Raw genomic sequence first — 26,365 nt, 5'->3', positions numbered from 1 at the left:
CAAAGTGCTGGGATTACAAGTGTGAACCACTGCATCAGGCCAATAATTGTAAACTCTTAATTATAGGAGTTCTGTAAGGTAAATGTTGTTGATAAAATATTTCCTTGTCATTAAGGAAATTGGGGTTCAGAGAGGTTAACCAATGTATCTAAAGATATATAATCATCTAATAGTAGAGCTGGCATTTAAACCCCAAGAACTTATGTCTTCAAAATCTGAGCATTTTCTCCTATACCACATATCACTTTGTTAGTCTTTATGTATTTGAAAGTACCATTTAAATAATATTCCACAATTCAAATTGTCACTAATTTAGTCTTTCCTCTGCAACCAATCCAAATTAGGGTGAATATTCATTCTTCAGACAAACTAGTGGATTTTGAGTTTGCTTGATTGGTTAAAATGAGATTCTGTAGTCATGACAATCTCCTCAAATAGGCCAATTTGAAAGTGTTTAAGTGGGGAGCTGTGTTTTAGCTCCCTTTTAGTTTAGTAGATGCTTCATGCTTTCTTCCTTTTGTGATCCATATTTCTTACAGAGAAAAAGAGAGACCAGCAGTTCTGTCCTCTGGCAGATGAGAAGGCAGCTTCTTCTGGAGTTGATGGGCATTCTTCCCACAGTAAGAAGCACCCGAATTGTGGAAGAAGCTGATGTGGACATGGAGCCCAATGTGTCTGTGTATTCGGGGCTGAAAGAAGAGCATGTTGTGAAAGCCAGTGCACTCTTACGTCTGTACTGTGCTTTGATGGGGATCGCTGGACTCAAGTATTCAATAGTTTGATATTTTACCTTTTTGTCATTTTACTTTCTTGTTCCTATTCTCAAGAAAGTGAACCAAAGGCCTTTTATTCAGAGGATTAAAGTTTTCTGTTGGACTCAGGTAGTGGGCTGGCCTATAAGAATAATGAAATCCTAAGGCCAAGAATTCCTAGCAGAGATGTATTCATCTATTTTGTTCTGATTGTAAACAGAGTTATATAAATAAATATGGGAGGAGCCAGAGCAGTTTATCAATTTCCAATCACAGTTTAAAAAAACCTGTGATTTCAACACAGCTTGACAAAACTATAGTGAATGATCTGTGAGTGATCTTTTAACATTGACTAGTTGAAGTAAATCTCTCCTTTGTTTCCTTTTACAGTTGATATTATAAATTGTTTAAAATTAATATGATGTGATTAATAAGTACATTGTTTTCTTTTCTTTTTTTTTTTTGAGATAGAATCTTCGTCTGTCGCCCAGGCTGGAGTGCAGTGGCACAATCTTGGCTCACTGCAACCTCTGCCTCCTGGATTCAAGCGATTCTCCTGCCTTACCACACCCGGCTAATTTTTTATTTTTATTTTTTTTGTATTTTTAGTAGAGACGGGGTTTCACCATGTTGGCCAGGCTTGTCTCGAACTCCTTACCTCAGGTGATCCACCTGTCTCAGCCTCCCAAAGTGCTGGGATTACAGGCATGAGCCACTACACATGGCCAGTACAATGTTTCTTATTTAGTCACCATACAAAATCCTTTTGAATAATATTCTTAATAATTGTGCATATAGTCTTCATTTGCATGTCTCCAATATGCATGAGTTTCAGTTACCCCAGTTTATTTAAATAATGCTGGTCTCTCAACACAGTTGACATTTCAGTTGCCATGATACATTAACCAAATAATTTTATAAAGTATAGGGATTGTGAGCTCCTCAGGCCACATACCACTAAGTAAATGACGGATGTACATCATGATTAGTGACCAGTGGCCTCACTTCTTTCAAAGTTTGTTGGTAACTGGTTACTGCACACCTGTTATTTCATTCGTGTACATATAGCAGAGGAGGTAGTTGTAAAGGTTGAATATCCCGTATCTGAAATGCTTGAGACCAGAAGCGTTTGGTATTTTAGAACTTTTTGGATTTTGGAATGTTTATATTACATTTACTGGTTTAGCATCCCTATTTCAGAAATCCAAAATCCTTAGTGCTCCAATGAGCATTTCCTTTGAGCTCATTACCTCATGTTGGCACTCAGAATGTTTTGGAGTTTGGGGGCATTTCAGATTTTGGATTTTTTGGATTGGGGTTACTCAACCTGTACTGCTTCCTTTCTCTCCATAATAAACTCATGTTCCAAAACATGGAAACAGTTTTTGGAACATTATATTCCAAAAATAGATAATTGGAAGAGACAATTGGCAAGTAAAGATGAAAGTATAGGCTGGGCATGGTGGCTCACACCTGTAATCCTAGCACTTTGGGGGGCCCAGGCGGGCAGATCACCTGAGGTTGGGAGTTCGAGACCAGCCTGACCAATATGGAGAAACCCCATCTCTACTAAAAATACAAAAATTAGCTGGGCGTGGTGGCGCATGCCTGTAATCCCAACTACTTGGGAGGCTGAGGCAGGAGAATCACTTGAACCCAGGAGGCAGTGGTTGTGGTGAGCCGAGATTGCAACATTGCAGTCCGGCCTGGGCAACAAAAGTGAAACTCCGTCTCTACAAAACCAAAGAACACGAAGAAAAGAAAAAAAAAAGAAAGGAGGCAAAGGCTGTTTAAACTACTCTTGATAAAGTCTTTATGAAGAAATAAAAAACTTTAAGGCCGGGCACGGTAGCTCACGCCTGTAATCCCAGCATTCTGGGAGGCCGAGGCTTGCAGATCAGTGAGGTCAGGAGTTGCAGGCCAACCTGTTCAACATGGTGAAACCCTCTCTCTACTAAAAATACAAAAATTAGCTGGGAATGGTGACATGTGCCTGTAGTCCCAGCTACTCAGGAGTCTGAGGTAGGAGAATTGCTTGAACTCAGGAGGTGGAGGTTGCAGTGCACCGAGATTGTGCCACTGCACTCCAGCCTTGGTGACAGGGTGAGACTCCGTCTCAAAAGAAAAAAAAAAGAAAGAAAACACTTTAATTCCTAGTGTTTCTAATATTTTCAATTAGAGTACTATAAAAATATTAGTTTTACTATTAAAAAAAAAAATTTCTGGCCAGATGCAGTGACTCACACCTGTAATCCCAGCATTTTAGGAGACCAAGGGAAGTGGGAAGTGGATTTTTTTGCTCCCAGGAGTCTGAGACCAGCCTGGGGAACATGGCAAAACCGTGTCTCTACCAAAAAAAAAATAAGCTGGGCATGGTGACGCATACCTGTGGTCCCAGCTACGTGAGAGTCTGACATGGGAGGATTACCGGAGCCTGGGAGGTCAAAGCTGAAGTGAGCTCTGATCCTGCCACTACACTCCAGCCTGGGTGACGGAGCAAGACCTTGTCTCAAAAAAAAAAAAAAAAAAAAAAAAATTCCTTATGCATTATAATCAACAGAGTTTTTAATGTTTTGACAAAAATTTTAAAGGCTACAGTACAATCATACTTTTTACCATTGATTATTAAGATCATGTTGCATGATTGCAGCTTGCATGGTCATTTTTATGACACAGGGCAAAGTGAGGGCCTACCTGTATTTGTGTCTACAGTAAAACACTGTAGTTGTAATTTCTCAACAGTTTTGCATTTGACAACTTGAGATGTTAAAGATTTTATAAATAGCAAGGTATCGTTATAAAGTTTAACATTTGTATCTAAAAGGTTAAAAATTGACTTTTTCTTCTTCATCCCAACTAAAAATGTAAAGCCTAATGATGTATTCCTTTTTAGACCCACTGAAGAAGAAGCTGAGCAATTATTGCAGTTGATGACGAGCCGTCCTCCTGCTACGCCAGCTGGGGTTCGCTTTGTTTCACTTTCCTTTTGTATGCTACTGGCCTTTTCTACGCTTGTCAGGTACCTAACTATATAAGTTGCTCCATTTTCTCAAGGTTTAGTTTTATTTACTCAGTAAAATTGTGTAGCATTAGATAAGAGCTTTCTACAAAAGCTGGTCTAGGCATGGACAGTTGTAGTTTTTTTTTTTTTTTTTTTTCAATTTTTAAGAGAAGGGGTCTTGCTTTGTTGCCCAGGCTAGAGTACAGTGGCTATTCAGGGGTATGATCATAGCACACTGCAGCCTTGAACTCCTGGCCTCAAGTAATCCTCCTGACTCAGCCTCCCAAGTAGCTGGGACTACAGGTACATGCCACTGGGTCCAGCTTATTTGTGTTTTTTTAATATAAGGGTATCAGTAACATCTGATTCATTTTATTTATCTTTTATTAAAGTTTTATATGTACATTGTTTAAAGGAGTCAAAATAGTTCTTCAAGATTTGTTAAGGCTAATAGCAGTCCTTCCTTCCTTCTCTCCTTCCTATTTCACCTTTCTTAGAGGCAGTGTCTTTCAATTCTTTTAACTGTTTATTTTGTGTTTTACTGCTACATCTATAATAACATGTTTGTATTTGATACCCCTTGATTTTTGCTTTTAGGTATTTTTTATTGAGTTCCAAGTATTAAAGATGAGAAATTAGTTCTCTGTCTTTTTTCTCCCTGTCCTAAACACATCCATACATATCCTTCCTATCCTCTCATTCTCCTAGTATGGTTATAATAATTTAGATTAGATCAATATATAGTTGTTACGATTATATAAGCACTACTGAGAACTCAACCATGTAGTATATGATTATTTTTTACTGCTTTGTAAAAGTTTTTTTTTTTTTGATTAATATTTATCCTGTGTTTTTGTTTTTTGCTTTTAACTTTCTTGGTGTTATATGTCCCATTCATGTAACCTAAACTCTCTGCCAGCCTAAATCTTCTGTCCAGATGTTTTGACTCATTAGATAGTCTATGAGTTTCATCTTCTTGAGGAGATTTCTTCAGGAGCATTTTGATCTGGAATGGTTACCAGCTAAACCTATTAGTACAAAGCTCTCATCCTGGGATTGACCTTCACCATCATTTTGGAGACTTGCTTCGTCTCTCCTTTTCCTTTTGTTGGATCTCCTGTTTCTTATATCTCATGTCATCATCTTAGCTGGGCATGGTGGCTCACATCTGTAGTCCCAGCTACTTGGGAGGTTGAAGCAGGAGGATTGTTTGAGGCTACAAGTTTGAGGCCAGCCTGGGCAACATAGTGAGACTCCTATCTTTGTTTAAAAAAAAAAAATTAAAAAGAAAACCTATCCTTTCATTTGTTTGAGCTGTGATCATGTCATCATCTTTTTTCATTGCTTCCTCATTTTGCTGCTACTGCTTTTTTTTGTTTTTGAGATGAGTTTCACTCTTTTCATGCAATTGGAGTACAATGGCATGATCTCGGCTCACTGCAACCTCTGCCACTCAGGTTCAAGTGATTCTCCTGTTTTAGCCTCCGAGTATCTGGGATTACCGGCCACCACCACCATTCCCAGCTAATTTTTGTATTTTTAGTAGAGATGGGTTTCACTATGTTGGCTAGGCTGGTCTCGAACTCCTGACCTCAGGTGATCCACCTGCCTCAGCCTCCCAAAGTGCTGGGATTACAGGCATCAGCCACTGTGCCTGGCCATTTTGCTTCTTCTGAATGAGTATGTGTGAAGTAAATTCTTTTTGAGACTGGATATTTCTGAAAATATCTTTGTCCTACTTTAACATCTGATTGATAGTTTGATGGGGTATGGAATTCTTACTTGGGAATAATTTCCTTTCAGGACCTTGAAGGTGTTGCTTCTTTGTCTTCTAACTTCTGTTAGGAAGTCTGACATTCTGATTCCTGGTCCTTTGTGTGGCTTATTTGTTTTTAATATGGAAACTTGTAGGATTAGCTCTCTATCTCTAGGGTTTTGAAATTTCTGGTTGTTATACCTTAGTCTGAGTCTCTTTTTGACTATTGTCCTAGGCATTCAGTAAGCACTTTGAACCTGGAAACTCATGTCCCTCAGTTCTAGGAAATTTTCCTGAATTAATTTGTTGGTAATGTTTTCTCCTTGCATGTTCTCTGTCTAAAAACTCCTTTTATTTGGAATTTGAAATGATTGTCGAATTTTCTTATCCTTTCCTCTTTTCCTTCCCCTCATCTTGTTCTACTTTTTAGAAAACAGCTTTATTGAGATGTAATTTACATATCATAAGATTTACCCACTTAGAGTGTACAATTGAGTGGTTTTTAGTGTATATAGAGAGTTATGCAACCACCACCACAATAGAATTTTAGAACCTGTTCAGCACTCTAAAAATAACTTGCTCATTTTAAGGCCAGGTGCAGTAGCTCACACCTGTAAACCCAGTGCTTTGAGAGGCTGAGGTGGGAGGATTGTTTCAGGCCATGAGTTTGAGACTAGCCTGGGCAACATAGCAAGACACTGTCTTTAAAAAAAAAAAATTCTCCAGGGGTAATGGGACATGCCTTAGTCCCAGCTATTTGGGAGGTTGAAGCAGAAGGATCACTTGAACCCAGGAGTTCAAGGTTACAGTGAGCTATGATTGTGCCATAGCACTACAGCCTGGGTGAAAGAGCTTAAAAAAAAAATAGAAATCATTCTGCCTTTTAGGATTTGTCTTTAACTTTATCTTCAATTCCTACTCAGTCTTTAATTTCTAAGAGCACTTTTTTTTTGGCTCTCTGAATATTTCTTCTTTATGGTATCTATTGGTTCATGATAGCATAATTTCTTTGATATTAGTTATACTGATTTTGAAGATATTTTATTATTTGTATTGCTTCTTTTCTCTAGGTTGCTTTTTTCCCTGCCTTTTTTTGGTCTCTATTTTTTAACTTAGATGCTTTTCTCAGATACTTAATATTTATTATTATTTGAACTTTTGTTTTATTTATTTATTTATTTATTTAGAGATGGGTCTCTCTCTGTTGCCCAGGGCAAATGCAGTGGTACAATCATAACTGATTGCAGCTTTGAACTTCTGGGCTCAACGGGTCCTCCTACCTCAGACTCCCAAGTGGCTAGTGTGGGCCACCACACCTGGCTTATTTTTAAAAGTTTTTTGTAGGGATGGGGTCTCACTTTTGTTGCCCAGGCTGATCTTGAACTTCTGGCCTAAGGTGATCCTCCTGCCTTTGCCTCCCAAAATGCTGCAACTACAGGTGTGAGCCACCGCACCCAGCCAATATTTATTGATTGTTCACATATATATGTATACACACATATTTTATTCACATATATATATATATTTTGTTCACACACACACACATATATATATAATATATATAGTGAGATGGAGTTTCGCTCTTGTTGCCCAGGCTGCCAGACTGGAGTGCAATGGCGTGATCTCAGCTCACCGCAACCTCTGCCTCCCGGGTTCAAGTGATTCTCCTGCGTCAGCCTCCCGAGTAGCTGGGATTATAGGCATATGCTACCACGCCCAGCTAAGATTATAGGCATATGCTACCACGCCCAGCTAAGTTATTCTCAGTAGAGATGGGGTTTCCCCATGTTGGTCAGGCTGGTCTCAAACTCCTGACCTCAGGTAATCTGCCTGCCTTGGCCTCCCAAAATGCTGGGATTACAGGTGTGAGCCACTGCGCCTAGCTGATTGTTCATGTTTAAGACTAGGAAATGAAAAAGCATATTAGAACCTCTAATATGGGAGGTTCTAAAAGACCCGTAAGTGGATCTTTGGGAAACTCTTGGTCTGATCAGAGTTCTAAAGATTATTGTCTGGCCTGGAGAGGGAAGGCCTATACAGAAACCCATAAATAGAGTTAAAGAGTAAGGGTTAAGGGTTGGTAGGTATCAGCCTGCAGTATAATCATTTACTTAATTCTGTTACTTTCAGAATGGTGCTCCAGATATACCTGGTTTCCCTTATTTCAGATGCATGATTTTACCACCTCCAGACAATAAATCTCCAGTTTTCTCTCTACTGAGGGAAGGGTATTCTTCTAGTTGTGCAGGATGCAGGAGGTGATTTGGAGTCCTACTACTTATATAGAATGTCAGCCTCTTAATTTTTGTCTGTCTTCACTCTCGGTCCCGGAACTGCCTGGAGTAGCTTGAGCCCTTTGGGAATTCTGTGGTGTAAAACGGATGGGTTTTCTCTTCTACTAGTTTAACATTTTGCTTCCTCAGGTCTGCTAAGTCAGTTACCACTTATCTATATGTTCTGTAGCTTCCAGCATTTCGTGGTGTTGTCCCTCCTCAATATCTTATGTGTTTATGCCTTTTAAGAAAACCTTAATGTAGTTTTAATGGAGTTTCAGGATGGTGTAAAATTAGGTACATGAATTCTTTCTTTTCGTTACTTGAAGTACTTTCTAAACATCTCAAATCCTCATTACTCTTATAGAGTATTTTTTTTTTTTTTAGATAGGATCTTGCTTTGTTGTGCCGGCTGGAGTCCAGTGGCACGATCAGGGCTCGCCGCAACCTCGGCCTCTTGGGCTCAAGAGATTCTCCCATCTCAGCCTCCCGTGTAGCTGGGACTACAAACATGCGCCACCATGCCTGTCTAATTTTTAAATTCTTTTGTAGAGATGGGATCTCACTTTGTTGCTCAGGCTGGTCTTGAACTCCTGGGCTCAAGCTGTCCTCCTGCCTTGGCCTCCCAAATTGCTGGGATTACAGGTGAGAGCCACTTTGCCCAGCCTCATAAGGTATTTTTGTCCATAACTTATAGATAGAAGAACTAATGTTTAGAAAGATATTTAAAAGTTCTTAAGATAGGCCAGGCACAGTGGCTCACGCCTGTAATCCCAGCACTTTGGGAGGCCATGGTGGGTGGATCGCCTAAAGGTCAGGAATTCGAGACCAGCCTGGCCAACATGGTGAAACCCCGTCTCTAATAAAAATATAAAAAATTAGCCGGGTGTGGTGGTGGGCGCCTGTAATCCCAGCTACTCGGGATGCTGAGGCAGAAGAATCTTTTGAATGCGGGAGGTGGAGGTTGCAAGGATCCAAAATCGTGTCAGTGCACTCCAGCCTGGGCAACAAGACCGAAACTTCTTCTGAAAAAAAAAAAAAAGAAATTCTTAACATTTTAGAGCTACAGTGAAAAAGAAAAAGAGATTATTTGTGTTTCTTCTTCAAGATCACACTACCAGTAATTAGCAGAGATGGGATTCTCACTCAGGTGTGGCAGGCTGTAAAGGCTGTCATCTTTCTACTACATAACACTTTATTATTCGTTATATGGTTTAGGTATAGTTGAGAATGACCTTTTTTATTTTCTTAGCTTTTGGTAATAGAAGCAGCATACTTTTCATTTGCTTTTTGTTGCATCTATTTTTACTGCACTGAAGTAGAAAGAGATTGGTGAAAAATTTTTCAGAAGTCAACGTCAGCTTGTACTTATCAATTAAATTTAGACTGGGTGTGGCGACTCAGGCCTGTTTTCCCAGCACTTTGGGAGGCCAAGGCGGGTGGATCACCTGAAGTCAGGAGTTCGAGACCAACCTGGCCAACAGGGTGAAACCCCATCTCTACTAAAAATACAAAAATTAGCCAGATGTGGTGGCAGACACCTGTAATCCCAGCTACTCAGGAGACTGAGGCAGGAGAATTGCTTGAACCCGGGAGGCGGAGGTTGCAGTGAGCTGAGATTGCACCACTGCACTCCAGCCTGAGCAACAAGAGTGAAACTCCATCTCAAAATTTAGGAATTCCCTTTAAAAAGTCATTGTTAGGCTAGGCACGGTGGCTTGCCTCTATAATCCCAGCACTTTGGGAGGCTTAGGCAGGAGTATCACTCGAGCTCAAGAGTTCAAGACCAGACTGGGCAACATAGCGAGACCTCCCCTCTACTAAAAATAAAAAATACTAGCTGAATGCATTGGCGCATGCCTGTAGTCCCAGCTACTTGGGAGGCTGCGGTGGGAGGATCACTTGAGCTTGGGCGGTTGAGGCTATAGTGAGCTATGATTGCGCCACTGCACTCCAGCCTGGGCGACAGAGCAAGACATTGTCTCAAAAAAAAGTCATTGTATTTTTATAGCCATTTTTCATATCTGGTAAGCCCGTGACTGCCTTTTTTTCCATGATTAGTGATCATTTGTTTCTCTGTAACTTTGAGATCTACTCATAAGGTTTCTATAAATTAAATTTCATTTTTCCAGAAGATGGACTGCTTATTACTGTTTGGCACTCAGTTTGTGATATTTTGATGCTTACGTGTTAACACTAGATTTTTTTCTATATGAAATAAGTATCAGCTGTTGTATAGTTGGTTTAACAGGTTAATCCCAAGGGGCCTTTGTTTTCTGAGGAATGTGAGGAAGCTTACTTTTTTCAACCTGTGAAGGCAGCAACTAAGACTTTGAGAGGGGTTCCATGAAAAAAGCAAAGGTCCTCATTCTTGAGCTCTAGAATTACTTCATACTTCAATGAAAATTAATGGCCCAATTCAGCAAGCCATTAATTTGACTTGATACTTGAAAATAGGGCAGGAAAAATAATTTCTACCAAAAATAACTTCAGAATGCTTTTTATTCATATACTAGAATATCTAATTTAAACCAGTGACATTCTGGTATATTTTATAGTACACCTGAACAGGAGCAGCTGATGGTAGTGTGGCTAAGTTGGATGATAAAAGAAGAAGCATATTTTGAGAGGTAAGATAATTTGATTTAGTTAGTTGAGAAAGCTTTTCTTCTTCTCTCTTTGGAAAATTCATATTTCCTGTTTTGTTTTGACAGTACTTCAGGCGTCTCTGCTTCTTTTGGGGAGATGTTATTATTGGTGGCTATGTACTTTCACAGCAACCAGCTTAGTGCTATCATTGACTTGGTCTGTTCTACTTTGGGGATGAAGGTAATTTTCTTTTAACTTCTTTCTAAAAACAGAAAAGTGTTTCTAAGATGGACATTTTGTTGCAGTGTAAATAGATTGTTTTAAGTAATTTTAATTGTTTAATAGAAGTTTTATCAGGAGTGCTTAGGAAAAAATGCATTTTGAAACCTTTATTTACTAAAATAATAGATACTCATGCAAAAACCTTGGAAAGCACAGAAAAGGGAAAGATATCTTATAATTCCATGATTCAGAGATACCTAGTATACTACTATTAATATTCTGATGTCTGTTCTTTCTTTAAAGTGACATATATATTTGGTGATTTAAAAAAACTAATATATGATGAACATTTACTCATGTCAATAAATATTATAATACGGTATAATTTTTAATGGCTGCATTGTGTTATAGTCCATTGTTTGATCTTCTTACTGGGTCCTTTATTATTTCCCATGTAGATTTTCTAGTTTCAGTGTAACACTTAGAGGAATATCCTTGTTTATGTAAATACACACATAGGCACTCACATGTATCTCTTCATACACCTGTTGGATCATTTTCTTTTTTTTTTTTTTTTTTTGAGATGGAGTCTCGCTCTGTCGCCCAGGCTGGAGTGCAGTGGCTGGATCTCAGCTCACTGCAAGCTCCGCCTCCCGGGTTTACGCCATTCTCCTGCCTCAGCCTCCCGAGTAGCTGGGACTACAGGCGCCCGCCACCTCGCCCGGCTAGTTTTTTGTATTTTTTAGTAGAGACGGCGTTTCACCGTGTTCGCCAGGATGGTCTTGATCTCCTGACCTCGTGATCCGCCTGTCTCGGCCTCCCAAAGTGCTGGGATTACAGGCTTGAGCCACCGCGCCCGGCTGGATCATATTCTTAGGATAAATTTCTAGAAGGTAATTGCTAAGGAAAAGGTATGGTTATGTTAAGGTGTTTCAAGAGTACTGCCATATTATCTTTTAGAAAGATTGTATCAGCTTAATTAACTGTTACCAGTAGTAAAAACTCCTACTTTCCTAAACTTTCACATGACTGAGCATTACTATTTTTCTTTAATCTTTGCAAATTTGGTTGATGAACAGTGGTATCACCTAGTTTGAATTTCTTTGATTACTAGTGATACTTTAGTATTTAAAATCTATGTCTTTTGCCTGGTTTATTTCTTTTGCAAAAAGCTTCTCAGTATCCTAATTTTCCTGTAGGGACTTTGATTTATTTTTTTCTTTCACTGTTTCAAAAGGAAAGATACATCATTATGCCTCATACATCTTCATATATTTCAAGACATATATTTTGCCCAATATTGAAATTGGGATTCATTTTATAGTTGACATGTAATATGAAAGTGGTAGTGTTCCAACTCCTACTTTTTTTCTTGAAAAGCTGCTATAATATTAAATCAGTGACATATCTTATAGTATCTTTAAAAGTGGAGAGTTCAATATGTTATAAATGACTTTTTCCAATCTTTTTTGCCATCTAACTTTGCCATGTGGAAATTATTATCATTATTTTTATGTAGTATATTAAATATTATTTTTGTGGTTTCTATTTTGCTCTTATGCTTAGAAATGTTTTCCTTTCTTGGGTTTATATAAATAGTCACATGTTCTTCTAGTTTTTTTGGTGGTGTCGTGTTTTGCATTTAAACATTTAATCTACTTGGAGTTTCTTTTGGTGTATGGTGTGATATGTACAAAAAGTGTATGCGTGTCTATCTGTATATATACATATATATGTGTATGTATATATGTGTATATGCAGACACACACACACACACACACACGTTTCTCTTGTCCTCACAGAAGGGCAGCTATCCCAGCTCCATGTAGTAAATAATCTGTTTCCCCCAACCGACTGAAAATGCCAATAACAGTATTTATTAAGTGCTTTTTATATTGGTCCCGTTTCTGAGTATTAACACTTTAATGTTGGGTTTGAGAAGACACTTCTAAAACAGAGCAGAGTACTTGAACATTTGAACATTTATGTGTATCACAGCCATTTTAGATAAGTTCCCTAGAATAAATTGTGTTTCATATATTTTTATATACTGTTGGAATTCTTTTGGTAATTTTAGATTGTAATTAAGCCAAGCTCCTTGAGCAGGATGAAGACGATCTTCACACAGGAAATTTTTACTGAGCAGGTATTTCTTTTTATTCTTAGGTGCTTACTTAACTTTCTTTTACAATATTCTTTGGGAGAAAACTTGTGTGTCTTACCTTAAGAAAGTAATATGGTCGTTTTTCTTTTTAATCACTCATGATGATTTATTTCATCATTGAAACTTTGTTTAAAAATAATTCATTTAAAATACACTTTTAAAACTAGTCATAACATAGCAAAGCATCTTTTGAATGTATATATTTTTGGAGACTGAGTAGATACTTAGGAGAATACTCTTAGATGCTGATGATCGGGCATCTCAAGAGGTAATTGTTTTAATGTGTCTGGAGAAAGATAAAATGAAGACCTATTTAAACCTTTAGGCTGTAAAATTCATTTCTAACTGGATTACAGGCTAGCGTCTAAATTTCTTATACTTAACATGTTCTTCTTTAGCCTTAGCACTTTTGTCCATGGATAAGCCTAAGGATTTTTTTCATTTCTTTTTTTATCTTACTCTGTCACCCAGGCTAGTATACAGTGGCACAATCATAGCTCACTGCAACCTCTGCCTCCTGGGTTGGAGCAATTCTCCTGCCTCAGCCTCCCAAGTAGCTAGGATTACAGGTGTCCACCACCACGCCCAGCTAATTTTTGTATTTTTAGTAGAAATGGGGTTTCACCATGTTGGCCAGGCTGGTCTTGAACTCCTGACCTCAGGTGATCTACCCACCTCGGCCTCCCAGAGTGCTGGGATTGCAAGCGTGAGCCACTGTGCCCAGCCAGTTGTTGCTTTTTTATGGCTATTAATATCTTTATTTCTATATTTTACTATCCCTCCCTCCCTCAACACGCATACGCACATATATTCCTAAATTACAAATAGTCACACAGCATGTGGGAGAATCATAAGTTATTTGTTGTCTTTAAATTTGAACCAGTTGGAAGACAACTTTGAGGAGGGTCTTTAAAAGACAATTAGAGCCTATGCATGACATATTGATAATAAATATTTCTGGGTATATTTATGTGGTGCTTTATAGTTCATATGATGTCCAAAAAGAATATTTTCCCCCTCATAACAATGCTTTGAGGCAGTATGGTAGTGTCCTGTTTTGTAGATGTGAAAAAGATTCAAAAGATAAAGTGACTTTTTCAAAGTCATTGAGCCCAGATTATATGCTTCAAATTTTTATTTATTTATTTATTTATTTATTTATTTTATGTTATCACACCACTGTGTATGTATCTGTGTTTAAAAACAAAAAATTAGGGAATTATATAAATCCCTAAATGTATGTTTCCTCAGCATTCAAAGACAATTAAAACGTAATAATTTATTGTCATCATTCATTTCTAGGGACCACACTTAGGTGTTGACAGTCTACTTATCTCTCTTTCAAAATAATTTTATATTTAGTTCTTTATATTACTAATACTATTTTTCCCTTTTAGGTTGTCACAGCTCATGCAGTTCGGGTCCCTGTCACCAGCAACCTGAGTGCCAACATTACTGGATTTTTGCCTATTCATTGTATTTACCAGCTTCTCAGGAGCCGTTCCTTTACCAAGCACAAAGTGTCAATAAAAGTATGCCCCTACAAATAAAACAAATAAAATAAAAGCATGCCCCCACATTTATATATATATATATTTTTTCTTTTGAGATGGAGTCTTGCTCAGTCACCCAGGCTGGAGTGCAGTGGTACAGTCTTGGTTCACTGCAACCTCTGCCTCCTGGGTTAAAGCGATTCTCTTGCCTCAGCCTCCCAGGTAGCTGGGACTACAGGTGTGCGCCACCACGCCCGGCTCATTTTTGTATTTTTAGTAGAGATAGGGTTTCACTGCGTTGGCTGACTGGTGTCGAACTCCTGACCTCAAGTGATATGCCGGTCTCAACCTCCCAAAGTGCTGGGATTACAGGTGTGAGCCACTGTGCCTGGCCTACATTTATATTTCAAAGAACAACCTAAATTAATGCTTTCTCCCCAGTTAGTTATATTTCAGTTTGTAGGCCTTTATTGTGGGTTTTGTGTAGGAAATGTGTGGTATTAAGTTACTGGTCATTTATATAAGTATAGTAATTAAGTATAGTAATTATAATTATATAATTATAATACAGTAATTTCAGATTTTTAAAACAATGTAAGATTATTTTCAAAATGCATAATACTCCCTTTAAGTTCTCAATAGTGGCACGTGGCTATTTCATTAAAACTTTGAAACTTCCATTTTCTAATTTATTTATTATTTTTTTTAAAGAGAAGTCTCACTCTGTCGCCCAGGCTGTCATAGCTCACTGTAACTTCAAATTCCTGGGCTCAAGCACTCCTCCTGCCACAGCCTCCTAAGTGGCTGGGACTGTGGATGTGAGCTACCACTCCTGGCTTTTTTTTTTTTTTTTTGAGACAGAGTCTCACTCTGTCACCCAAGCTGGAGTGCAGTGGTGCTATCTCGGCTCACTGCAACCTCCGCCTCCCGGGTTCAAGTGACTCCCCTGCCTCTGCCTCTGAGTAGCTGGTATTATAGGCTCCTGCCACCACGCCTGGCTAATTTTTTTTTTTTTTTTTAATTTTTAGTAGAGACAGGGTTTCACCATGTTGACCAGGCTGGTCTCAGACTCCTGACATCAGGTGATCCACCCGCCTTGGCCTCCCACAGTGCTGGGATTACAGGCATGAGCCACTGTGCCTGGTCTCACACCCAGCTTTAAAAAGCTTTTTTTTTGTAGAGACAGGGTCTCGCTATGTTGCCCAGGCTGGTCTGGTCTTGAACTCCTGGTCTTAGGCAGTTCTCCTACTTTGGCCTCCCGAAATGGGATTACAGGTGTGAGCCACTGCAATGGGCCTGGTTTTGTTTTACAAATTGGGGAAGTTGCCATGACTAGTATTTGTCGACTTGCCACAAGGACACCTCACACCTAACTTATGATTTCGATATGTTTTGATTTGTGTTAGTTGGCTATATCTAACAGTTAAAAGGCCCTCTAAAGAGAAGGTTGAGACCCAGGAGGTAAAGTAATCTGAAACTTTTTCAGAGGCTCTTTTATTTACAAAGAACAGTGAATAATATATGCATGATATATCACTTTTAATTGTCCCTTGTTTTTTGTGATTTAGTGAAATTATTTTCCAGCTAGATTGTATCTTCTGCTGCTTTATATTTTTAGCAAGTAAAATAGCTAAGAATTAAGAGTTCAAATGCACACCCAACATTTTACATGTCCTCCATCCAACGATAGTTAAGTGATAGTCTCCTGTAAGTGCTTGTCAGAGACACTTTCTTAGTCTATCTGAGAGTTTACTGTGAAGGACCTATCTCTCTCTCTCCAAATTCGTATCTAATGTGAGCTCTCCCATGACGACACACATAGTGCTCTAAATACAGATATGGTAGGGACTTAAAATATTTTTCCCACTACTTAAAAACTAATAGATTAAACCCAAAAGCTTCCAGTGGACGGTGCACCTAAGATGATACAGATATAAAGGTAGTTCATATTTTAAAATCAAAGATAGTTATGATACTAGATAATACATTTGGAACTGCCAAAAGTTAATAGTGAATTTTACTGATTCATAATTCATATAAAACTGTATGTACTTTTATAATTTTGCTTGATTTTTCTTTTTGCCACAATTCAGTGTCTATAACATTCTTTCTTAGGATTGGATTTACAGACAGCTGTGTGAGACCTCTACTCCACTTCATCCTCAATTACTTCCTTTGATTGATGTGTACATAAATTCTATACTTACTCCTGCATCGAAATCTAATCCAGAAGCCACAAATCAGCCAGTCACAGAACAGGAGATACTCAATATTTTCCAAGGAGTCACTGGGGTAAAATCGTTGTTCTTTATATCTATTAACTTATTTTTCTTTTAGTTCTTCGTACTTATCCCATATTTTTATTTTCCTATCAGAGGACTTTTAGGTAGTTCTGAATTTAAAATTAGATTAAATTTCCTTAGATCACCTGTAAAAATTAAAAGAATGGTATTAGTTCCAACTAGTTTGCTAAACAGGCACTTGTGTGAGAATTTTTTTTTTTTGGAGATGGAGTTTCACTCTTCTTGCCCAGGCTGGAGTGCAATGGCACGATCTCGGCTCACTGCAACCTCCGCCTCCCTGTAACCTCCGCCTCCCGGGTTCAAGTGATTCTCCTGTCTCACCCTCCTGAGTAGCTGGGATTACAGGCGCCTGCTACAACGCCCGGCTAATGTTTTGTATTTTTAGTAGAGACAGGGTTTCACCATGTTGTCCAGGGTGGTCTTGAACTCCTGACCTCAGGTGATCTACCTGCCTCAGCCTCCCAAAGTGCTGGGATTACAGGTGTGAGCCACTGTGCCTGGCCTTTTTTTGAGACTGGAGTCTCACTGTGACACCCAGGCTGGAGTGCAATGGGCAATCTCAGCTCACTACAACCTCCACTTCCTGGGTTCAAATGATTCTCCTGCTTCAGCCTCCTGAGTAGCTGGGACTGCAGGCATGTGCCACCACAACTGGCTAATTTTTGTATTTTTAATAAAGACGGGATTTCATCATATTGTCCAGGCTGGTCTTGAACTCCTGACCTCAAGTGATCCTCCTGCCTTGGCCTCCCAAAGTGCTGGGATTACAGGTGTGAGCCACTGAGCCCGGCCAATCATTTTTTTTTTGTTTTTGAAGTTTCACTTTAAAATCTAAAGGGTGCCCTGGAGATTGTGTGTTTGATCAAATACTGTGTGGGATTTCAAGATATTCAATGTAGGTTTGTTTAGCATCCTGGGAATCTAAGATATACCTACATTCATTTAGCGAGAACTTTGTTTTGTTTTGTTTTGTTTTTGAGACAGAGTCTCACTCTGTTGCCCAGACTGGAGTGCAGTGGCACGATCTCAGCTCACTGTAAACTGCCTCCTTGGTTCAAGTGATTCTCATGCCTTAGCCTCTCGAGTAGCTGGGATTATAGGCACCTGCCACCATGCCTGGCTAATTTTTGTTTTTAGTAGAGACAGGGTTTTACTATGTTGGCCAGGCCGATCTCCAACTCCTCATCTCAGGTGATCCGCCTGCTTCGGCCTCCCAAAGTGCTGGGATTACAGGCATGAGCCACCGCTCCTGGCTCATGTAGGGAAAATTTGATTAAAGTATTTTTTCCTTAGTTTGTTAGAAGGGAAAAACAGTTGCATTTTTCACAAATATAATTAAGTATACAATGTCTTACTTAGGAGTTACTTTCTTCATGGTAATTTCATATAATACTTGGGACTCCTGTCTTTCAGAAGCAGCCTGATGGGTTTGCTATTGAGTAGTAGCTGAAGTCTTTTCTTTGTCTTATCTTAAAGACCACTTAAGTATGTTGCCTTTCATCTCTCATGCCATCTCAGATTTCATGTTTTTTTTTGAGTTTAATATACACACAGCAACATTTCTCCTCTTTTACATGAGTTAGGAGCAGCAATGCTGAATAACCTATTTTGATTCTTTTACTATCAAGAAAAAAAAAAATCACTCATGAAATTCAAAGTATTTCAGAGTATTCGTAATATTTCCTCCAGGGTGACAACATCCGCCTTAATCAGCGTTTCAGTATCACAGCACAGCTTTTGGTGCTCTACTATATACTGTCTTATGAGGAGGCTCTTCTAGCAAACACAAAGACTTTAGGTAAGTTATACATAGAGGAATGGTTCTAGTGGTAGTTTATTTTATTAGCTTGCATTTTGTTACTTTCCAGACTGTTTTTTGATAAAAGAAGGGCAATATTCTAACAGACTCTAGTATCATTTTATAATCTTTGCAATGTGGGCATTGTATACTTGATACATAAATCATGCATGTTGGGGTACATAACCATAATTTATGGCCCAGTCCTCCTTATAGGAGGCTAAATGAATAGATAACAGAATTGCCTGTATTTTAACAGTTGTATAGGTCTTGTTCACTAAATATAAATTTAAAAGATACACGCGATGGAGCTGTAACTGAATTTTTTTCTCTTGATTTGAGTCTTTGCCTGGTCTTCCTTCCATTAGTATGAATAGTAACAACCTAATCAAAAACAATAGAAAAGGCCAGGTGAGGTGGCTTACGCCTGTAATCCTAGCACTTTGGGAGGCCGAGGTGGGCAGATCACCTGAGGTCAGGAGTTCGAGACCAGTCTGATCAACATGGCGGAACCCCATCTCTACTAAAAATACAAAAATTAGCCAGGCGTGGTGGCTCATGCCTGTAATCCCAGCTACTCAGGAAGTTGAGGCAGGAGAATTGCTTGAACCCAGATGCGGAAGTTGCAGTGAACCGAGATAGTGCCATTGCACTCCAGCCTGGTGGACAGAGTGAGACTCTGTCTCCAAAAAAAAAAAAAAAATAGAAGGGTTTCGTTTTGCTGTTAACATTGGGCTGGGCATGGTAGCTCATTCCCTGTAATCTCAGTGCTTTGGTACTTTGGGAGGCTGAGATGGGATGGTCACTTGTGCTCAGAGTTTGACACTAGCCTGGGAAACAGCAAGATGCCCATCTCTACACACACACGCACATGCACACAGAGAATGTCACTGAAATGGGCTTTGAAACTTAAGTTACTTCACATGATATCAGAAGGTCAGATTTAGCATGCATGATATCAGTGTAAAGTGGTATTTTTTCCTGTATTTGAAAAGGTTTACCTGTGTTTAGACTTTCTACATGTGTATAGTTCATTTCATTTCATCTGTTTGTTTTTCGAGACAGGGTCTCACTCTGTCACCCAGGCTGGAGTGCAGTGGCATGAACATGGCTCAGTGTAGCCTTGATCTCTGGGGCTCAAGGGATTCCTGCCTCAGCCTCCCATGTAGCTGGGACCACAGGTGGACACTACCACACCCGGCTGATTTTTTTAATTTTTTGTAGAGATGGGATTTGCCATGTTGCCAGGCTGGTCTCAAACTCCTGGGCTCAAGCAGTCCTCCTCGCTTGGCCTCCCAAAGTGCTGGGATTACAGGTGTGAGTGATCCTCCTGACCTTTGTGTGTAGTTTTTAATTTGTTTTTCTTTTTTTTTTTGAGACAAAAGTCTCACTCTGTCACCCAGGCTGGAATGCAGTGGTGTGATCTTGGCTCACTGCAACCTGCACCTCTTGGGTTCAAACAATTCTTCTGCTTCAGCCTCCCGAGTAGCTGGGATTACAGGTGCATGCCACCATGCCTGGCTAATTTTTGTATTTGTAGTGGAGATGGGGTTTCATTGTGCTGGCCAGGCTGGTCTCGAACTCCAGACCTCAAGTGATCCATACACCTCAGCCTCTCCAAGTGCTGGGATTACAGGTGTGAGCCACCATGCCTGGCCTGGATTTTCTTTTTTATGTTTGACATTTTCTGTGCCTTTGACTGATACAGTTCTTGTTTGGAATTTCTGTATATTCTCACATATTTAATCTTTTCTGTGAACTTTATAATAATTTTATTATATTTCACAAATGAAAATTATATTGGAATTTTGATAAGAATTATGTTAAACTTACAGATTAATTTGGAGAGAATTTACTTCTTTGCAGTATTAAGTCTTCCTATCTAAGAACCTGAAATAATTGCTGCTTTTTAATTGTACACATACAGTTTAGTCTTTTTTTTTTTTTTTTTTGGGATAGAGGCTTGCTGTGTTGCCCAGGTTGGAGTGCAGTGGTGCGATGTCAGCCCACTGCAACCTCTGCCTCCCGGGTTCCAGTGATCCTTCTGCCTCGGACTCCCAAGTAGCTGGGATTACAGGCACCTGCTACCACGCCCCACTGAATTTTGTATTTTTAGTAGAGATAGAGTTTTACCATGTTGGTGAGGCTGGCCTCAAACTCCTGACCTCAAGTCATCCACCACCTTGGCCTCCCAAAGTGCTGGATTACAGGTGTGAGCCACTTTGCCTGGCCTTAGTTTAGTCTTATAGTTAACTCATGTAAACCCTCATAACAGTTCTATGAGATAGGTGGTGGTTATGTTTATTTTACAAGGGAGAACACTGAGGCACAAGGAAGTTAGGTAACTTCCCTAAGTTAGTATTAAGTATTGTAGTAAGTATTGGAACCAGGATTTGACTACTTCTGGATCCTATAACTATTGTTTTAACTGCCTTCTGATTTTTTCTTTTTTTTTTTTTTTTTTTTTTTTTTTTTGAGACGGAGTCTTGCGCTGTGGCCCAGGCTGGAGTGCAGTGACCGGATCTCGGCTCACTGCAAGCTCCGCCTCCCGGGTTCACGCCATTCTCCTGCCTCAGCCTCCCGAGTAGCTGGGACTACAGGCGCCTGCCACCTCGCCCGGCTAGGTTTTTTTTTGTATTTTTCAGTAGAGACAGGGTTTCACCGTGTTAGCCAGGATGGTCTCGATCTCCTGACCTCGTGATCCGCCCGTCTCGGCCTCCCAAAGTGCTGGGATTACAGGCTTGAGCCACCACGCCCGGCCTTTTTTTCTTAATTCATAAAAGATTGGTAAGGAAAACTATGCTATTTTGTTAACTTAAAGGGGAGATTGTATCTAAATAAGAGTATATGATAATATATGTGGTCTATATAGAGAGTGATTCTCAACCTTTATTCTAACACTTGCACTTATATACTTCTTGTCCTTAATAAAAGAAAAATGGTTGAGCTTTACTGTTTGTGGTTTATAAGAGAATAAACATATTGTATATCATTTGTCAAACTACAAACACCCTGATTGAGATTCTCATATATTCCTGTGGTGTAAAGGGAAGTACCTTGGAATGAGTTTTGGGTGCCAGGCATATACAATATGGTAGAGATGAGACAGAGAAAGATAGTGTTGACTGGCAAGGACCTTTACTCTCTGTGATCTGAGGATTCACTGAAGGTGGCCAAATCTGTATTTAAATAAGAAGACGATGGCCGTAGGGTGAAGGATGGATTAAATTGGAGGCAGGGAAAGTGGACCATAGAAGATATATAAACAAAGGGTGAGTAGGCACTGAATTAGGATAGCAGCAAAAGTACAGAAATTAAAATGGACTTAGAAGAAAAAAAAGGGTGGACCTGGCTGGTTGAAGGTAGGAGTTGTGAGAGAAGGAAGTCAAATTCATATTGCCTAACTTAATTTAAAAAGAGGCCAGGTATGCACTTTGGGATGCCGAGGCTGGTGGATCACCTGAAGTCAGGAGTTCGAGACCAGCCTGGCCAACATAGCGAAACCCCTTCTCTACTAAAAATACAAACATCTGGACATGGTGGCGGGCACCTGTAGTCCCAGCTACTTGGGAGGTTGCGGCACAAGAATTGCTTAAACCCAGGAGGTAGAGGTTGCAGTGAGCCAAGATTGAACCACTGCACACCAGCCTGGATGACAGTGACTCCTCTCAGGGGAAAAATAAAAAAGAGTCAATCACCACTATTGTATATAATTTGATAAAATCCACTGTGGCTCACGCCTGTAATCCCAGCACTTTGGGAGGCCCAGGCAGGTAGATCACGAAGTCAGGAGATCAAGACCATCCTGGCTTACACAGTGAAACCCCATCTCTACTAAAAATACAAAAAATTAGATGGGCATGGTGGTGGGCGTCTGTAATCCCAGCTACTCGAGAGGCTGAGGCAGGAGAATCGCTTGAATCTGGGAGGCGGAGGTTGCAGTGAGCCAAGATCGCGCCACTGCACTCCAGCCTGGTGACAGAGTGAGACTCTGTCTCAAAAAAAAAAAAAAAAAAAAAAAAAATTGGCCGGGCCCAGTGCTGTAATCCCAACACTTTGGGAGGCTGAGGCAGGCTGGATCCCCTGAGGTCAGGAGTTCAAGACCAGCCTGGCCAACATTGCAAAATGCTGTCTCCACTAAAAATACAAAAAATCAGCCAGGCATGGTGGTAGGTGCCTGTAATCCCAGCCAATCTACTTGAGAAGCTGAGGCAGGAGAATTGCTTGAACCCGGGAGGCGGAGGTTGTAGTGAGCTGAGATCGTGCCACAGCACTCTAGCCTGGGCAAGAAGAGTGAGACTCTGGCTCAAAAAGTAAAATAAAATAAAATAAAATAAAATAAAATAAAATAAAATAAAATTACAGTTTCTTTTTATAATATGCATTGGAATCATCAAGCTCTAGGCCATCTGTTCATGATCACATTTGATCTCCCAATTAGGTTTGGGAAAATCTTGACTCACTTGTTGGTTCTTTTAGTGTAGGGCACTTTTGCACATTGCTTCTCTCACCTGTTATGAATTTTCTTCTGTCTAGTTTTAAATTTCAGGGCATTTTCCAGATCTTGCTCCAGGTATGTTCTTGTTCTTCCTGTGTAGCCACTTGTATTCGTAATGATTCTTCATCTTTTATATGCTATATTCGCAGGTTAATTGCATTAAAAGTAATTTGACTTTGTTTTTGTTTCCATTTGGGTTGAAGGTTAAGATTTCTGTTGTTTCTGAACATTTTATTTATTTTACACTTTTTATCTTTGATAGCTGCCATGCAAAGAAAGCCCAAATCATACTCTTCTTCTTTAATGGACCAGATTCCTATCAAGTTCCTTATTCGACAGGCTCAAGGGCTGCAGCAGGAGTTGGGAGGTATGTTTTAATTTGCTGTTTACTGCTAAAGTTTATTGTTAAAAAAACCTTACTGTTTGTAATGTTATGAAGTGTAATAGGTGCTTAACGTTAAAAATTCAAACAGTTCAAGAGTGAAATTCCTCTTTGCCTCCCTCACTAAATCTATTATTTCAGTTATTGCAAACCACCCTGCGCCTTAAAACACCACCCTAGCTATTTGCAGTTGGTATGTATTTTCAGGCTTTTTTCTCCTATAGGTTGAACTGTATGAAATTGGAGATATTTGGCCTGGTGTGGTGGCTCACGCCTGTAATCCCAGCACTTTGGGAGGCTGAGGCAGGAGGATCACGAGGTCAGGAGATTGAGACCATCCTAGCTAACATGGTGAAACCCCGTCTCTACTAAAAAAAATACAAAAAATTAGCCAGGCGTGGTGGCGGGTGCCTGTAGTTCCAGCTACTTGGGAGGCTGAGGCAGGAGAATGGCGTGAACCTGGGAGGTGGAGCTTGCAGTGAGCCGAGATGCGCCACTGCACTCCAGCCTGGGCGAAAGAGCGAGACTCCATCTCAAAAAAAAAAAAAAAAAAGAAATCGCAGATATTCAACTAATTTAGAGCTACAGAAACAGCAGGTTCTTGTGGTTGAACCTAACAGACACACAGAAGTAAAAAAAAATTTTTTTTTTAACTCTGAATAGTATTGTACACTGCCTCTTTTGTTTGTTTGTTTGTTTTTGTTTTTGAGACAGTGGCTCACTCTGTCATCCAGGCTGGAGTGCAGTGGCACGATCTTGGCTCACTGTAACCTCCACCTCCTGGGTTCAAGTGATTCTCATGTCTTAGCCAGTCAAATAGCTGAGATTACCAGTATGCGCCACCATGCCCATCTAATTTATGTATTTTTAGTAGAGACAGGCTTTCACTATGTTGCCCAGGCTGGTCTTGAACTCCTGGTCTCAAGTGATCTGCCCACCTCAGCCTCCCAAAGTGCTGGGATTACAGGAGTGAGTCACCATGTGCAGCCTCCCCTGCCTCTTCCAAGGCTTGTTTTTTTTTCTTGGAGTCTTGAACATCTTCACATATCGGTACAGGTAAATCTTCCTTACTGTTTCTGATTATTTTATGATCCATAGTATGGACATATTATAATATTTTACTATAAATCCTGTTAAGTAGAAATATTGTAGTGTTTTTTGAAATTAGATATTTTTCTTTTTTTTTTTTTTTTTTTTTTATCTTTAGGGAAAGAGTCTCACTACGTTACCCAGGCTGGAGTGCAGTGGTGTGATCATAGCTAACTGTAGCCTCAAACTCCTGGGCTGAAGCATCCTCCTACCTCAGCCTCTCTAGTAGTGGGGACTACAGGCCTATGCCACCATGCCCTGCTAATTTTCTAGAGATTTTTCTTAATTAAATACCTCTTTAATGTTTGAGTGTGGGTGTTTTTCTTTCTGTTAAGTTGGAATTTTCTTTTTTTTTTTTTGAGAAGGAGTTTCGCTCTTGTCTCACAGGCTGGAGTGCAGTGGTGCGATCTCAGCTCACTTCAACTTTCGTATCCCAGATTCAAGTGATTCTCCTGCCTCAGCCTCCCGAGTAGCTGGGATTACAGGCACCCGCCACTATGCCTAATTGATTTTTATATTTTTAGTGGAGACTTCATTTTGCCATGTTGGCTAGGCTGATCTTGAACTCCTGACCTCAGGTGATCCACCCATGTCAGCCTCCCAAAGTGCTAGGATTACAGGTGTGAACCACTGTGTCCGGCTGGAATTTTCTTTCTCTTTATTATGGTTGGTTTCAAGGAGAAACATGAGCCTTCATTGGACATCGTTAACCAGATGTCTGCAGCATTTATTTACCTATATCTTTGTATAATTTTTTTTTTTTAAAGTAGAGACACGGTTTCATCCTGTTGGTTAGGCTAGTCTCGAACTCCTGACCTCAAGTGAAGAGCCTCCCAACGTGTTAGTATTACAGGTGTGAGCCATCATGCCTGGCTTCTTTGTATAATCTGTTTCCAGAAAATAATGTTATTTTTAACAGCATTTGGCAATTGATATGCTTTATTGAAAAGAGTATGAAATGTTGATTAGTTTACACTTTTGTAAGCAGTCTTTTTTGTGATGGTTGGGTATAGTTTTAACTGTATATATACTCCTGTATGCATTTAGAAATTTAAATGTTTAACGCCATTTTTGATTGTTACAATGTGTTTTCAAACACAGAAACATCAATTTTAAGCTGTTTCTATGAGAAAGGAACTGGGTATTTTTTCTACTGGGATTAAGCAGTGGTATCATTTGATTTGCATAATAAGGGGATAATTAGATCTAAAGTACTTTGATTCCTACTACTACTGTGTAGTCTTACTGTTCTGATAATGATGATAATAATATGGTAGCAGCAATATTTATTAGGTACTTATGTGCGAAGCACTTAGCATAGTAGTACTTCATTAATTCATTAACTAAATAGGCATTTGTATGGTGTCATAATTTTTTTTTGAGACAGCGTCTTGCTCTGTCATCCAGGCTGGAGTGCAATGGCACGATCTTGGCTCACTGCAACCTCCACATCCCAGGTTCAAGCAATTCTTGTGCCTCAGACTCCCAGGTAGCCAGGATTACAGGCGTGTGCCACCACACGTGGCTAATTTTTGTATTTTTAGTAGTGACAGGGTTTCCCCATGTTGGCCAGACTGGTCTCGAACTCCTGGCTTCAAGTGATCCATCCCCTTCAGTCTCCCAAAGTGCTGGGATTATAGGCATGAGCCACCACGTGCGGGCCTCTCATTATTAACATTATACATAATAGTCATGAATAGTCAAACTGTGGTATAGGTAAAATGTTATAAATAAGACTTTGATTTGGTAACAAGTTTTCCCATTACTTTTGATCTTCTTTAATACTTCTGGAACCAAGATAAAATGCCCCCTGTTGTGGGTATCATCAGTACTGCTTCTCTTGGCTGACATATGTAGCTGTGTGACTTTAGAGTTGTTAATGTTAATACATGTCTTTCAGTGTGGTTCGTTCCTTATGGTAGAATGGGAGGCATTGCTTACTTTGTATGAATGTTAGGGAGAGATGAGAAAATGTACATAAAGTACCTGAGACCTTTCAGGTATTTGAAGTGGCAACTTTAATTTTACCACATCTATAGCGATGA

The 26,365-nt window shown here is 39.6% G+C and overlaps 1 protein-coding gene across 2 annotated transcripts in view; it reads left to right on the top strand.

Moving 5' to 3' along the window:
• The window catches only part of LOC105476917 (integrator complex subunit 2), a 63,147-nt gene that overhangs the window by 20,715 nt on the left and 16,067 nt on the right, over positions 1-26,365 (top strand). For both annotated transcript variants that reach the window (XM_071082830.1, XM_071082829.1), the window contains exons 8-16: positions 540-766; positions 3,646-3,771; positions 10,341-10,412; positions 10,497-10,611; positions 12,671-12,739; positions 14,155-14,289; positions 16,366-16,542; positions 18,243-18,351; positions 23,112-23,216. In XM_071082830.1, coding sequence (XP_070938931.1) covers positions 540-766; positions 3,646-3,771; positions 10,341-10,412; positions 10,497-10,611; positions 12,671-12,739; positions 14,155-14,289; positions 16,366-16,542; positions 18,243-18,351; positions 23,112-23,216 — 1,135 coding nt within the window. The remainder of the gene's footprint in view (positions 1-539; positions 767-3,645; positions 3,772-10,340; positions 10,413-10,496; positions 10,612-12,670; positions 12,740-14,154; positions 14,290-16,365; positions 16,543-18,242; positions 18,352-23,111; positions 23,217-26,365) is intronic.

The sequence above is a fragment of the Macaca nemestrina genome, chromosome 17, assembly GCF_043159975.1.
Source record: "Macaca nemestrina isolate mMacNem1 chromosome 17, mMacNem.hap1, whole genome shotgun sequence".
In the NCBI taxonomy this organism is placed as follows: domain Eukaryota; kingdom Metazoa; phylum Chordata; class Mammalia; order Primates; family Cercopithecidae; genus Macaca; species Macaca nemestrina.
Note: the sequence above shows the minus strand (reverse complement) of the source record. Positions and strands in the feature narration are given on the sequence as shown.